Source organism: Eupeodes corollae, chromosome 1 (genome assembly GCF_945859685.1).
Source record: "Eupeodes corollae chromosome 1, idEupCoro1.1, whole genome shotgun sequence".
Taxonomy (NCBI): domain Eukaryota; kingdom Metazoa; phylum Arthropoda; class Insecta; order Diptera; family Syrphidae; genus Eupeodes; species Eupeodes corollae.
The window spans coordinates 110457012-110472944 of NC_079147.1; the positions used below are offsets into that span (position 1 = coordinate 110457012).

The window sequence follows — 15933 nt, forward strand, 5'->3', positions numbered from 1 at the left end:
CTTTTACCTAAACCATAAGATTTATTGTTATTTTTTTTACTTTAAATTGTCTTAAAGGTAAATTTAGATCTTGTCTTGTTGGGATCTTTTTAAGACCATCTTCGGAAAAACCATCATAAGACTTGTTTTTATCAACTTAATCCATAGATGTATGCTTGCTAGATATGTAAACCTCATTCATTCCACATTGGGGTCATTGCAAAAATCCTGTTTTTGAAAGAGATATTCAAATAAAATCCGAAAAAAGCTTATTTAAATGAAAAACAAAAATATATACAAATTATTTTTAAAATGGAAAAACACTTTCGGCATTATTTTTAGATTTCAGACATCACAAAACAGGAAACCGTTGACACGCTCTGCAAATATAAACTTAGTACAAATCTTTTCTGTTAATATTTTGAAACAAAATAATATTGTCAGATTTTCCAATTCATTTCACTGATTTGTTCTTCATAAATTCAAATGCAATATTAATCTAATTGCATCGAAAATTCTGTCTCACTGAAAAAGAACTATAGAATTTACATTTTTAGAATTGACATTTGCTAACAATTTTTCGGAATTGGAGATTTTTGGTATACTTTTTGCCAACTTGAATTTGAAAAATGTATATTAATAATAAGATTGTCACTATTTAAGATTTATAAAATTTAAAAAGTGTACCTATCTGTAATATTCTAAGGATTCAAATTATAGCAAAACACATTTTATTAAAAAAAAGTTAAGTTAACTACTTCAAAAGTAGTATTTAGAAAAACTTAATAAGATTGAATTTTAACAACTTTAAATAATTGTAACCAAACTTAAGTCTCATAATTAAGATGGTCGTTTAAATGAAAGACCAATAAGCAAAACCTCTTAATTGATTTAAAACAAATCCTCTATCTACTGATTTTCTTACAACGGTCTTTGTTTTTTTTTTTTTTTTTATTAGTGTTTTATTTTTATATATCTTTAAAATAGTTTTCCTTTTTTCCTACAATTATAATTATTTTGTTTTATTTTCTTTTATTCTTACAAAAAATAGTTTCACTTCGAAATTTCTTTCAAATGTACAAAGAGAAATATACAATTAAATATTACAATAAAAATAAAACAATGTTCCCCATTTTTAAATTAAAAAAAAATTATACAATCTCCTAATCATTAGATACTTTTTTTACTGAATGTCTTCTATTTTATGAGCTTTTGTTAATAGATTTCAGTTAATGGATTTATTTTATTTTATTCTAACACAATTTCTCATTATGTTTTTATTTTTTTTGTCCCATTTTTCATTTATTTTCTTATGAAAATTATTTTATACAAAAAAGTTTGTTCATTTCTTTTACATTAAAAAATTATTGTATTTTGTTCACTTTAACAAAAATATCTTAATATTTAATCATTAATTTATTGTGGTTGAAGAGTTTTGTTTTTTTGTTTGGGTTTTATTGTTTTTACACAACTTAAACCTTAACGCACAATAATTGTTTGACATTCATTTTTTAAGTTTTTGTTTTTTGATATTTTTAATTATTACAAACTCTCCTTTATCTTTACAATAAAAAATAATATCAAAATTTTTGTTTCATCAATTTGTTTTTAGTACTTTTATTTTGTTTTTCTTTATCATAATTTGGTAGGTACGTTGTTTGATCGAATAAAAATCTATTAACTAAAAATGTATGTATAAATATGCTTAAAAATAAGTTTTTAAAAAATGATTGACAGTAATTTAAATTCTTAAAAAGATTAAACAAGATAAGAGTGTTGTCACTGGCCATATGTGTATGCTTGAAGCGAAGGAACCATTCCCTAGTGCGGCCATTCCGATGCTGGGCGGTGTTGTTTCTGAAGCAGTCTCTGGTGGCCTTTCGACGTCCACTGAAAAGTAAATAAAAGTGATGTTTTGAAGATATTACTTGAAACGTTTCTGGGATCTCTAAATTCTTGATAGTGAGATATTAATTTGAAATTATCTTGTCTTAGAAAAAAGTTGACCATATTCCTGACCATTTGCAGATAAGATTAACTTTAATAAAATCTTCCCTTTCATGTAAACTGTGGTAAGTGGCTACAACTACAAGGACAAGGAATTATAAGGGTATACGAAATATGTTATTAAGTTCCAGGGTAAGTTCTTATAGTGTGAAGTTTATTTTATGATAACCCAACCATGAGAAAAGAATTAGGGACAGGAGTGGATCAAAAGATTATGTGTTGTTTAATGTTTACCAAAACTCCATAAACGGGATTTTTCAACGCAAAATAAGAATACAAAAAAGTGAAAGCTGTGAAGGGGATATGAACTTTTGAAGGCCTTGAGTTTTTTTTTGGGACAATCTGCTTATGCAAATTTGGGTATCGTCGTATAGATTTTGCAAAAGAAACTTTTGGGAAGTTTTAAACAGTAGATGGCATCTAGTTACTTTGAATATTAATAAATTAATTTTTTTGGTCAAACGAAACTTTTTGACCAAGACCCGAAATAACTTTTGGGAGGTGATGCACACATGTCGAAGAAAAAACAAAGAAGACATCTTTTGTAGGTGATTATTTGTTTTTAATTTTTAGTTCTGTCTAAAATCTTTAAGTATCCAATATGTTTCAATAATGAAACCCTTTTGCTGTTTTTGTAGATGACAGCTTGTTTTAATCGAGTTATGTTTCTAGGAAATGTCAAAATATGAAGTTGTAATTTATTTAAAGCTTTACTTAAAAGGTATAAATATTTAGGTCTGTACTATTTGAAAATCGAAAACATTCTGGTGTTTTGGAACAATTTCATACAAGGTCAGCCTTATTTTTAAACAGGCAGATGTTTCTCGGTCTAAATCTTGACAAAAGGTCAAGTATCCGCGGAATGAAATGATGTAGCTCTATGCTTGAAGAAAGTTAAAAAATATTAAAAACTTATTTCCAAAGTGAGTCCCATGTAGCCAAACAATCTGCTTTAAAATTAAATGAAATTTCAAATCCAACTTCAAAATGAATGCAGGTTATTGATATATTTCTTTTTAAAATTTCAAATCGGACTCACATTCACATGTTTTTTTTTTTTTTTAGCGCACTAAAGGGTTAATGAATACCCTTATATTGATTAAACACAATGCGAACAATTGGGAAAGGTGGATAGGATTAGAAAGGAGAAACCGATGCACATTGGTTTTGAACGTCTGCACATTGTAATGAGTGGAAAATAATGAACCTGGTAAAACATTCCACATTCGTGTAGTGCAGCTAAAGAAAGAATCTCTGTACTTAACAGTACGTCCGAAATTGGGCTCTAGGGTAATCTGATGGGCATTCCTAGCAGTACTGGTATTACGGTTGAATTGTTTAAGGGGAGGAAAGCAGCTGGCTGTTTCAATAGAGCATTGTTTATAAAAGTAACGATAAAACAATGACAGGCATGACGCATGAGACCTTGCGGCTGTGTTCAAAAAAAACAAATGTAGAATGTAATGTAAGAGAACGATGTTCAATAATTTTTAGAGCTATTTTCTTCAATTCTATTCAGAAGACTCAACTACGTTATTGGAGCACCAGCCCAAATATGCGAGTTATACTCAAGTTTTGGACGAATGAAAGCTTTGCAAATTATGGCCAGATCACAAGGGGTAAAAAACTTATTGCATCGTCGGGGAAAACCTAAACAAAAAGCACCGTTTTCATCGATGTCAAATATGGAATCACTCCACAAAAAGTGGTGTGTGATTTATTTATTTATTTAGCTTAATACAAGCTATCATAACTTAACTTAACTTAAAACTAGCTTAACATTTTTTTTTTTTTTTTTTTTTTTTTTTGCAGTTCTTGTTATCAGTTTTCAACATTAATTCATGTGGGCCCTAAGGCCCACATCAAAGCTCTTTAATGTACAAGAACTTACAATTTTGATTTTACTTAACTTAAAATTACAGGGGACAGGGGATTCGGACTCAAAAAGGGAAAAAGTAAAGGGTATCTTTCAGATGGGATTTGGAAATGTTGAAATCGAAAACTACCATAGCAGCGTTGCAGTGACGAAGAATTCTGGACATTGGTTCAAAGTGCCCGTAATTAGTGCGGTGATGAGGGATATAGAAAAGGGAAACAGATCGCAGATTTCGAGGGTTAGTGTTAAGATGAATATCACTCAGGAGTGCCGGGGAATCTATATTGCCCATTAACAATTGGTGAGCAAACAATATATCAGCGTTTTTGCGTCTAATATATAACGGTTGCAAGCCTATCAGTTTTAGTCGATCAGCATAAGGAGGCAAGTTGGATGTATCATCCCAGGGGAGGCCACGTAAGGCAAATCGAACGAAACGTCTTTGAACATTTTCAATTCTGAGTGAATGGTTTTCATAAAAGGGAGACCATACTTGGCATGCATATTCAAGATGTGGACGGACTAGGGAAATGTAAAGCGCTTTAGTAACATAGGGGTTGGAAAATTCTTTTGACCATCTCTTAATAAAACCGAGAGATCTATTAGCTTTATTAATAATTTGGTCAAAATGGGAATGGAAATTCAGGTGTTTGTCACACATAATACCAAGATCTCTAATAGAATCGACTACGTTGACGGCGTCATTAAGGAAGTAGTATACTCTATGAGATGGAATTTGTTTGCGCGAAAAGGTCATTTGTTTACATTTACCTACATTTAACTCTAGGAAATTATGCATGCACCAAACAAAAAAGATATTAAGATCATTTTGTAAAAGTAAGGAATCAGATGGAGTAGAGATAATCTTAAAAATTTTCTTATCATCCGCAAACATTAGGATATCTGAGTTTTTTAATTTAAGACAGACATCGTTAACAGATAAGACGAAGAGAAGGGGGCCAAGGTGACTACCTTGTGGGACTCCAGAAGTTGCATGTATAGGACTGGAGACTGAGTTACGGAAAAGGACTCTATAAGTTCTATTCGCAAGATAGGAGCTTATCCAGTTTATAAATATAGATGGAAAGCCTAGAGCTCTTAGTTTGAGATAAATTATGTTATGGGATATTTTATCAAAGGCTTTGCTGTAATCAGTGTATACGACATCAACTTCTTTGCCATTCTCAAGGGCTGACAAAACTTTGGATATAAATTCAATTAAGTTAGTCGTAGTGGATCTACCTTTAAGAAAACCATGTTGAGCGGGGGAGAATAAAGGCTTGCAATGGAAATAAACGGAATCATAAACTAAGCTTTCAAAAAGTTTTGGAATGCATGAAAGTTTAGCAATAGGTCTATAATTGTTAATTTCAGTTTTATTGCCTTGTTTATGAATGGGAAATATAAATGAATCTTTCCATATATGAGGAAACACACCTTGGGAAAGAGAGAGTTCAAAGAGTGCAGTTAGAGGCTTTGACAGAGAATGCATACATTTTTTTAGAACAACTGATGGGACGCCATCAGGACCAGGGCTAAAGTTTTCTTTGAGGCTTACGATTTTGGCAAGTACCATTTCTTCAGTTATTGTAAACGATGAAAGGGAGGTTTGAGTGCAACCATCTAAATAACTAAAGTAGTGTGGATCAGGATCATGCAGATGTTCAGTATACGATTTGCTAAAGTAATTAGCAAATAGATTTGATATGGTTGTTGGATCAGAGTAGATTATATTGGAGAAACTCATTGAAGGTGGAAACCCATCAGATTTACGTTTGACATTTATAAACTTGAAAAATTTCCTTGCATCAGAAAGAAGGTTATTTTCCATTTGGTTAAGGTATTGGTTATAAAGGGATTCCCTTAATTCAGAGAAAGAATTATAGGCGAGAAGATAGTTGTTGTGATCAGTATCAGATTTGGACTGTAAAAAGATCTTCCAAAGCTTGTTACGGGTATTTCTTAGGCTACGGAGCTCTCTGTTGTACCAAGGGGGAGCGGAGGTGAAATCTTTTCTACGAGAGAACGGTACTGATTCTTCAATACAGTACGAAAGAATCAAATAAAACCAATTTGTAAGGGACTCAACTGTTAATTGGAGGGATCTTAATTCAAAATCGGCTGAGCTAAGAAGATTGTTAAGTTTGGAGAAATCAGCCCTACGAAAATCATAACAGTAATTTTCCATTTCAAAAAAGTTGTCTTCAAATTCAATGGGGAAGGAGAGATTAAGGGGTGGATGATAGCGATCCAAGGTTGAGAGAAGATGAGGGCTCGGGGATACAACACAGTTATCGCAATCAGATGAGAATATGAGATCGAGGTGTCTCCCCATAAAGTTTCCTACTCCATTTAGTTGAAAAAGACCACAATCAGACAGACGATCAATGAACAGCGATTCAGATTCAGAAGAGATGTTAGTTGGAAAGAAGGATGTCTGATCATCTGAGGTGGACCAATTGAGATGGGGAAGATTAAAGTCACCTAGAACGATGATTAAATCATTAGGTTGCACTAGTTCAAGCAGATAATCAATGGCATTAACAGCGGCTTGGTATGCTTTAATTTGTTGGGCTGGCCGAATGTAACAACAAAGGACAAAAAGACAAAACTTAGGGAGTGTAACCTTAGCTGATACACCTTCAAATTCGATTGAAGTGGGAATACAGAGTAATGAACTTTCAAAATTATTAGCGATAGCTAAAAGCACACCACGACCGTGTGTATTACTCGCACATTCCACGACATCCATTCGATAGATGGAATAGTCGTTAGTGAAGAGTTCAGTACTAAGGATATCAGGTGTGAGGTTGGTTTCGGTAAGGGCAAAGATGTCATAAGGAAGGTTTTGGGAGTTATTAAAGACGGCAGAAGTTTTAGACCTTAACCCTCTTACATTTTGATAGTAAAGGCTAAGACATTTAGGTTTAGTGGTCTTTAGGTTAGGAGCGATAGTATTTCTTCATATCTGCACGGGATTTTTGGATATGAGATAGTCGTTTTGAAGAGATAAAAGACGCAAAAGAGGTAAGGTCTTCTCTCACTTTTTGAGGAGAAATTTCAAGGCCATCATGAAATTTCAAGAAAATTTCCATAAGTGCATCACGTTTGGTAGGGAGGCCTTCTTGGGAGATTAAAACCTTAATGTTTGTATTTGTTTTACCTTCAAAGCAAACAGAATCTGGTTTGTCGTGCAGGAAAGCTAGGTAAAGACGAACATTATTGTAGATTTTGTGGTCTCTAAGACGGGACATAACATACCGATCATTAATATTGGCCTCAGATAAATGTTTAGTTAATTTAACATTTGGAGGGATCATTGGGTTAAGGAATCCTTGAGGTTCTTGGGAAACTGATGAGGAAGAAGTAGGGTTAATGGTGTGAGAATGAATGAAATTTGTATAAGCGGGTATTTTAGCAGGAGCATCAACCATCGGAGAGCAAAAACCAAGACCCGGATGAGAGGTTTTAAAAGAAACTCGTTTGGGTGGAGGCTTTACAGATGTGGGAGAAGTTTTTCGTTTAAGGGACGAAAGTTGGTTGGAGAGAGAAAAGTTTGGAAAGATTTGTGTTTTAAGGGTCCAGTTAGTTTCAATATTTTTTTTGGGATAAGGTTTGATATTAGGTTGGTGATTAGGTTGGGGATTAGGTTTAGGACTAGGTTTAAGATTAGGTTTGGGATTAGGTTTGGGATTAGGTTTGGGAATAGGTTTGGAATTAGGTTTAGATTTGTTAGACTTAATTAGATTATTATTGCTACTCATACTGGAAAGCCGCATTTGCCCAATTTGTAAGTATCCTTTTTGGTGATGAAACATCCAGTTATATTTGGAGGGAATCAGGAACTTGAATCTTCTTCCAGACAATTGAAGACATTCGCAGATATTGACACAGTATTCTCTTTTGAAATAGGAGCGAACCCATGTAGCATCAGCATATCCGGGACAATTATTAAGCACGAACCATGTATTATTAGCAGATTCAAGCCTGCTTAGTCTCAAATTCCAGTCCGATAACTTCCAGGAATGGCCACATTTGTTAATTATTTCCTCCTCTGCAATAGTATTCGCTGAGGTGGTTTGTTGCAGAGAGTCAGCAGCCGGGTTTGCCGCAAGAATTTCATCACGAATGGATACGTTCGCGATATCACATGACGGTATGCCGGGTTGTTTAATGATGTCGTAGAGAAGCGATTCAATTTTTTGAGATTTAACATTAAGGCTTTCAAGCTCGCGGTACACACTCGTATATTTCTGTTCTTGATTGCTTATATCGTAAGCAATAGATATGAGTGCCGTTGAAACCCGAGTAAGCATACAATTAATGTTTTCGAATTCGTTAACGAGTCTGAGGTTTGTAACTTCACTCATTTGATTGGAGGAGGGGGAGAGCCGTGATGACGAACTTTGCAAACAGCAATCAATATCAGATTTTAGTAGGTTTAACTGGTCAGACAAGTTTTTTTTCAGATCGTTTGCCGACCAAGTAAGCACCTTTAACTTATCGTCAATGTCTACACGAAGAGAATTCAACCCACCTATGACGTCACAATATTGTTTTTCCAAAGAACGTATCGTGGAAAGGCACTGCGTAGACGATTGTTGACATTGGATGTTTGAGTCCTCAACACTGTTACAAACATGATCAAATTTCTTGGAGAGATTAGAAATTTGATCTTGGCAAACCGAATGTTCGTTAGATAGGGATTCTTTTAAACATTGAATTGCAATCATAATATCCGACACAGATATTTTATTGCATTCATCGCAATAAAACGCAAAATTGCGTAGATAGTCTTTTAGGTAAACACTCGCCTTTCTGGCCAAGCCAACACAAGAGGGGTGTAAGTATTTCCCACAAAGGCCACTGCACTTTAATAGTTCCGCGTTTGAGTCAACGATGACACACATTTTATTGGCGCACGACATAATTAATCAAAAAAGAAATAATATGGTTTTTTTTGTTAAAGTTATTGTTTAGTTGCTTTTAATTTTTTCTATGCTTGTTAGTACACAAGAAGAAAAAAATGCTGGTGTAATGGGAAACGGCGATGGGCAGTAAAGTAGGTCGGGTAAGAATTATCACACGCGCTGCGAGTATATTGATATATATATTTTTTTTTTGATTTGTAATTGATTAATTGGGGTCGGTAAAAAGGTGGCAAAAGGCAACTGAGGAGCGAAAAGAAAATGCGACTGCACTTGACGAAGGTTAGGTGTATGTGATGTTCATACCTAGGTCTTTTAGTTGTTTAATCTCCTCGATACAAGCACCACCCATGGATAGTGGCACTGGGGGAGGGTTACGCTTTTGTGACAGAAGACATCATTGAGTTTTCAAAACATTAGATTCTACACGGTGTTTGATTCCTCATTGGACAATGCTGACAATATAGAAATTTAATGAGATTATCATACGATGCCGTTCGTTGGTAGTCCACATCCTTGGGACAAGAATGAGAATCTAAAAACGAGCATGAAAAGCTGAGAGTAATGTCATCAGCGAAACAATTTAGTGGGTTCGAAGTTTTAGACAAAAGATCATTCATAAAAATAAGGAATAGCGTCGGAGACAAAACGGAGCCCTGGGGCGCACCAGCGTTTATATTGTGGATATCAGATTTAAACCTGTCCAATACTTCTTGAATTGAACGGTCCAAAAAGTAATTTCCAGCCCAACAAAGAAGAGATTCATCAATACAAAAATCACGCATTTTCGATAAGAGAGCTTGATGCCAAACTCTATCAAATGGCTTTGAAATATCAAGCAATAATCTTATTTTCTCCAAGACGATGTAAAGATTTGTTCCACTGTTTGGTGAAATAAACAATGAGATCACCAGTGGGCCTATTGCGACGAAAGCCATACTGCCGGTCATTAAGAAGCTTCCGTTCTTCAAGATATTTCTTAAGCTGAAAATTGAACAGCGTTTCCATGACCTTGGAAAGAAGGGACGTAAGTGCGATTCGAAGACAGTTTTAGGGGGAGGAGGATTCGCCTTTTTTGGGACAGGCTGGACAAATGCCGTTTTCCATCCACTCGGAACGAGACCTGAGGAGTAGGACAGATGGAAAAGCTCACGCAGTGGTTTTGCCAGCGTTGAAGAACACCGCTTCAGAACAATAGTGGGGATACTATCCGGGCCAGCGGATTTGTGAATGTCAGGATCTTTTACTCGTAGTTCTCTAGTAACTGTACGGGTGCGAAGGAAGATTCGTCGCATGGAATAGTTTACGCTTTCAAGTACAGGATCAGTCGTGTCACAGCAAACCATTGTGCAAGCAAATTGGCTTTATCAATCGAGCTTACAAAAGGAGTGTCATTGAAAACGTAGTGTTGCGCACATTTTTTACAAATGACAAGAAATGTATACTACTTTTGGGACTTTGAAGTATTTTTTGGCGTAATTTCTGGTAATGCAAAAATGTATTGCCTCGTATATGTCCGTGATAAGTCTTTCTAGTTGGTTTTATTCCGGTAATTCCGGAAACATACATCTTTGATTCTAATAACCTCTTAACAGCTCGAATCAAACCATGAATTTTGTTTAGGATCTCATTCCACAAAGAATTAAGTTTGTAACCATATCTGCGCTGGAATCTACGTCAATATAGAGGAACCAGTTAAAATTTCTAAAGAAGTCGTTGCGACCGTTCCAGTTGGTTTTTTCATATTGCCATATGGTTCTCGTAGGTTTGTTTTCCTTAACTGGGGTTTCTTGGCATGAGAAATTAGCAGATATGGCACAATGGTCTGGTGTGCCTAGAGGTGATAATACACTAACCGCATATTTATTAGGATCAGACGTATGAAACAAGCCTAGAGTGTTAGCGGATTGGCCTGCAGCGTCAGGAATCCGAGTTGGCTCGTCAACTAACTGAGTCAGGTGGTTTAACTCATCAAAAATCTAGACACACCTTCCTTCGGATGTTGTCTGACCAGAATAGCCAAGAAGAATTGTGTACATTGAAATCGCCCGTAACAAAGATCTCATTGTGCGGAAAATGGGATACAATTCTCCTGATAGAGTCAGCGCACCAAATTCGTTAGAAGTCGAATTGCTATCCAGACTTGGGCTACGATAAAAAAACACGTGTGAAAGATGCACCTTTGAACGGTGAATGTAAACCACATAAATTTAAAATTTGTGTTGGTGCATTAACCATATTGTGGTAGAAGTTGATAGGCAGCATCTTTCCGTAAATAAAATAAATTGGGTGGCGCAACAGCCCGTTGAGAACTAGGACCTAGTGACTTACAACTCCCAACCATTCCTGTGTGCAAGTAATGTTGTCAGGAATGGAATAATATACATAAGTATGATTTCAAAAATCTGAAAGAAACCTAAACCATTTTATGTTTTCAACAGGAAGAGACAAAAAGGTGTGAAAGTTTGTTTAGTTCTTGTAATGCATCTGTTGTCAACACAATTCTATTTTACCAAGTGTTTGAAATATGGTTATTACAAAATATAAACAAAATTTTGAAACGGGTATTTTTAAAACTTTAGCAAATAGTTAAAATGAAAGTTTCGTTTCCAAATCAGAGCGAAAAATTAAGTCCAACACGTATTTTTCAAAACTATCGAAGTTTAAAATAAAGGTTTGCTCAAAACTTCATTGAGAGTCAAGTAAAGATTCATAACTTATGAAAATTTCCAAACATTAAGGAAGATACCAAAATGATTTAAATTGTATCTAAAAGAGAAATATTTGTACTTAGGAAAATCATTTCTTGCTAAAACCCAATCTTAAATTCTTTTTAGCATTATTAAGGGGCCATTTATTAAAAACCTGATGTGATGGACACATTTCAAGGCGAAATTCAACTTTAAGACATCTTAATGATTTAAAAAAGTATTGTTTTGTTTGTGGGACAGAAAAAAACGCTTTACCTTAATCAGCTGAAAAACTTTAAGTTTGAACTCAATTAAAACAATGGTTTTGGACTGTAGAGGCTAGGACGGACAGATAGATGGATGGAATGGGGGACCCACTTTTTTCCAACTTCTATACAATCGTAAAGTTTGATTTAAGCCTTGAGTATCGAATGTAAAAATAATGAGAGAACTTAAAAATCAGACTCTTGCAAGACTTAATGTATGTTTTTTGTTTACCCTGCAAATTAAAATGAATATACTGTTTGTACTGAAATTTAAGGTGTATGTCACTTTTTATTTTAGCAAAGCTTAAAAATTCTAATATTCCCGGTAAGAGCAAATACCTGCATGCGACTCATTCGTGCATGTTTAACATAATTTCGCTTTATACCCAAGTACAAAGATTCACCCTACTTACTTCCACCTAAAATAAATTAAACCAATAAAATCTGACGAATCAAGCCACATAATGTACCCTTCATGTCGTTCTACACTTTTATTACCAGCATATACAATGTCTCTTAATAGATCCACCTTCGTCATAAAAAAATAAAATAGGTTTCATTTCAAAACCTGAGAAGAGCCACGCAGTATATTACCTTGAAGACATGCTCGTATCTTCAGTCTTCTTTACCATTTAAGCGTCTGGGCTGCTTTCAACGTGTTTCAATGATCAACTCTCTACTATGGCCATTCAATGTTCCTTCCTTACATAACTTCTTAGGATTCTTTCAGCTTTTTTTTCCGACGACGACGACGTAGTCCTGGCAGGGAAAATGTTTTGTCCCCATGAAGATGTTGGGCATAATATAAATTATTCTTTTTGTTTTGTGAAAATGAATTATCCTAAAATGTGTTTCATTGCCAACCATAAAAAATGTAAAGTTATATGGATGGATTGAATTGCCAGGATCCTAAACAGATGCAGACAAAAACGAAAAGACGAACGAAGAGAAGGGAACAATAAAAAAAGTATTATAAACTCCTTCAAAAATTCTTATTATTTATTACATCGTCGCCATAGTACCTACATTACCCATGTACCCGTAATGTATAAATGAAGAAAAAGGTTGGGTTGGGCATACAAATTTGATTCCATTATAAATAATTTATAATCTACTTTACTTATGAAGATTTTAAGTACATTTACGGGTAGGATGGTACGTGAACATTGTACAATTGCAGATACTTTGTTGCTTATTAAAACAAGGATATGCTCTTAGTATAAGGAAAAGTTCTTTAATTGGCAAGGCTTGACATACAGTGAATGTGATGGAATTTTTTATGAATATAGCAAACACTGTAATTATTGAAGAGTTGAAAAGAAGAAAGCGTAAAGTGACATTTTTAAAAGTTATATATTACAATAAAAGTCAGCATGCTTAGTTGTATGGAGAAATTGATCCTGTCAAAATGTTTAAATGTTCGTGTCATTTTGATACTCAAATTTTATTGTGACATGAACATTTTCAACATTGCATGCTGTTTTTGAGTATTTTACACAAATTTAAAATTAAAAGAGGCTGGAACACAGCCCACATTCTAACATTCCATCCGTTCCCAACTTTGCATTTTTATATATACTCTTTGAGCATTTGTCAACACCAGTAAAAATAAATTTATATGGGCATGTATTGAACCCAAGACCTCTGGCATGTCAGTCCTACTCATTAACCATTCCGCCTAAGGTTCAACTAACAAACAATCATAAATGCTTTTAATCAAGAATTATCTTATTGCAATGAATTAGGTTTGTATGATTTGGAATGATTAGGCAGAAACAGCAGTTCATCTCTAAAAGCCATCTTTTAAGTTTGATCACGGAGAGAAACACATCTTTAAGACGTAAATAAATTGGTAAAACATTGACATTTAAATGAAACATTAAGTTTATAAATAACTTACGAACAATGAATTAAATATTGAACTGAATCCAATCTTTGGAAGCTATGCGGGGAAATTTTCATTTGCAAATTTTCAAATTATAAAAAAGTCACGAATATGCCTAACACTGGATACAAATTGAAAATTAACCTAAATGTATTAAACAAAGGATTATCCCGGAGAAATTCACAATAAGGTAAAAATGCAGTTATTGTTCTTTCAATTTGGGTTCGGGAAACAAAAAGGTCTACAATTATTTAAACCCAAGCGACGTCCCGAAGGTAAAAAAACACATAGTTTACTCCCAGAGCGTAAATTTTTACACTTTGTTGTTTCCGTGTTACAATTTCCAATAAATTTTGTGTTTATATAGAAAAGGACAATGTTTTCATGTAATTTCCTATTTCTTTAAATATTTTATTAAATTTAAAAAGCAAACAGTTGATATTAATCCGCAAGTTTTTGTCGCGTGTTTTCCCTTAACAATTACATATTCGTATGAAATTTCAACAAATTTACAAAAACTAGGAAATGACATGAAAACATGAATTTGCTCAACACTTTTAGTCTTTTTTTTTCGTCCTTAGGGGAAATAAAATATTAAGGTTCAAATAAAAATTAAAAAAGAAACAAAAACAAAATAAGAATTTAAGATCATGAAAAGTTGTTTGGTATGGTTATACACTCACCTTTAACCGAGTACGTTTTGTAATCGGCATATTGTTCGCCAAGGCCGACTTGTGTCGGTATTGTCGCCAGACACGTTATTTCCAGACGACCATTGCTCCCAATATGCTGTTCCCCTAATTCCATATTCAACTGGCTAATGGAAAACATACCCATTGCCATTAGATTGGATGTAGCCGATGGTGTAATTGGGGTCGAACGTAATGGGAAGTCACCACTGCCTGCAAGTGCATTGTAAATACTGGCCATAGCACCAGAACTCGAGCCAGCCAAACCACTGTTGCTCCTTAAAGCTAGTAGGTTAGCTCCACTACTTCTCCTATATTTACGGTTTGATGAGTTTCTGTAAAAAGATATAGATACATAAAGGTTAGGTTTACACAACATAACATGGATAAAGTTTATTCGAAGGTAATATAAAGGACTAATATTAGGAAAGTACATATCCTTAACCACTTTAGTAACAGAGAAATACCTAAAAGCAATTGAGGAGAATTGTAAATTTTCTATAACTATGATAAGATGTTTTTATAAAGGTAGTCAAAATGTTTTTGTGTCGTTACTCTTCTTCATAAAATCAAAAATTCTTTATTTAGTTTTAAAATTAACGCAAAGCTTTGAGAGCATTAGAACATAGAGATTTCAAGCTGTACATTATGTAGTCGGCCGTATTTGAGTGGTAGGCTCTGATCATCTCATTGGCACAGGAAACGTTTTCCACTAAACAACTTATTTTATAAAATATGATCCATTATTAAGAGAAATTAAATCCACAGTGTAGGTCAAAAGTGACTTCCAAATATAAAAATCTCTCTTCTTTTTCAAAGTACTGATAAACAAAATGTTGGAAGATTAGCTAAAAATGATTTTGGTGTTGATGGCAAGATTTTGTCAACAAGGAGCTGCAGTTGATTTTCCTCGTGCTGGAAAACATAACACCGCCTGAATTAAGCCCTGGCAACAATTAAAACCAATCCTCAAGAATGTGTTGTTTGTGCTTACTTACTTACTTACGGTGGCACTTCAGGGGTCTAAAGGGTCGACCTGGGCCGTAACCAACATGCGTCTTCAGAGAGCTTAGTCCCTAGCTAGCTGTCCAGTTTCACACGTCAAGTTGGTAATTGTTCTCTCATTTACGGGCGGCACCTAAGTCGTGGTTTTATCTATGTTCCACGCCGTCCCTCGGGATTGGATCCGAAGACCTTCCGGGTTGGATTGTTGAGTAGATATCCATTAACTCTACATGACCCAGCCATCTAAGTCATTGGATTCTTATTCTTTTAATAAGGTCAGTGTTGCTGTACAATTTGTCGTTGTATCTTCTCCTCCACTCTTCACTGGAGACGGTACCAACGATCACCCGAAGAATTATTCTCTCTCGAAGCATTCTAAGACGATCCCATCTTTATTTAACAGGGTCCAGGCCTCATCATGACAAATGAGAACCGCGATGAAGACTTTAATTGCCTTGAATTTTCAAGAGCTATTCTGCGTTTGATTTTAGCTGTCTGAATTTATTGCGGTGTCTACGAGTAGGTAGACAAAGTCCTTAACTACCTCAAAGTTAAAGCCGTCCATGGAGACGGTTTGTCCAAGACATCCCCGTTCAACGTCTTTTTTT

The 15933-nt window shown here is 34.6% G+C and overlaps 1 protein-coding gene across 2 annotated transcripts in view; it reads right to left on the bottom strand.

The window, feature by feature from the left end:
• Positions 1–214: 214 nt before the first annotated feature.
• Positions 215–15933, bottom strand: part of LOC129938618 (uncharacterized) — a 215707-nt gene continuing 199988 nt past the window's right edge. The window contains exons 8-9 of one of the 2 annotated variants that reach the window (XM_056046283.1): positions 14315–14655; positions 215–1869 (exon numbers count right to left, since the gene is read on the bottom strand). In XM_056046283.1, coding sequence (XP_055902258.1) covers positions 1721–1869; positions 14315–14655 — 490 coding nt within the window. In that variant the 3' untranslated portion in view covers positions 215–1720. The remainder of the gene's footprint in view (positions 1870–14314; positions 14656–15933) is intronic. The other variant, XM_056046284.1, reaches the window with a different exon arrangement.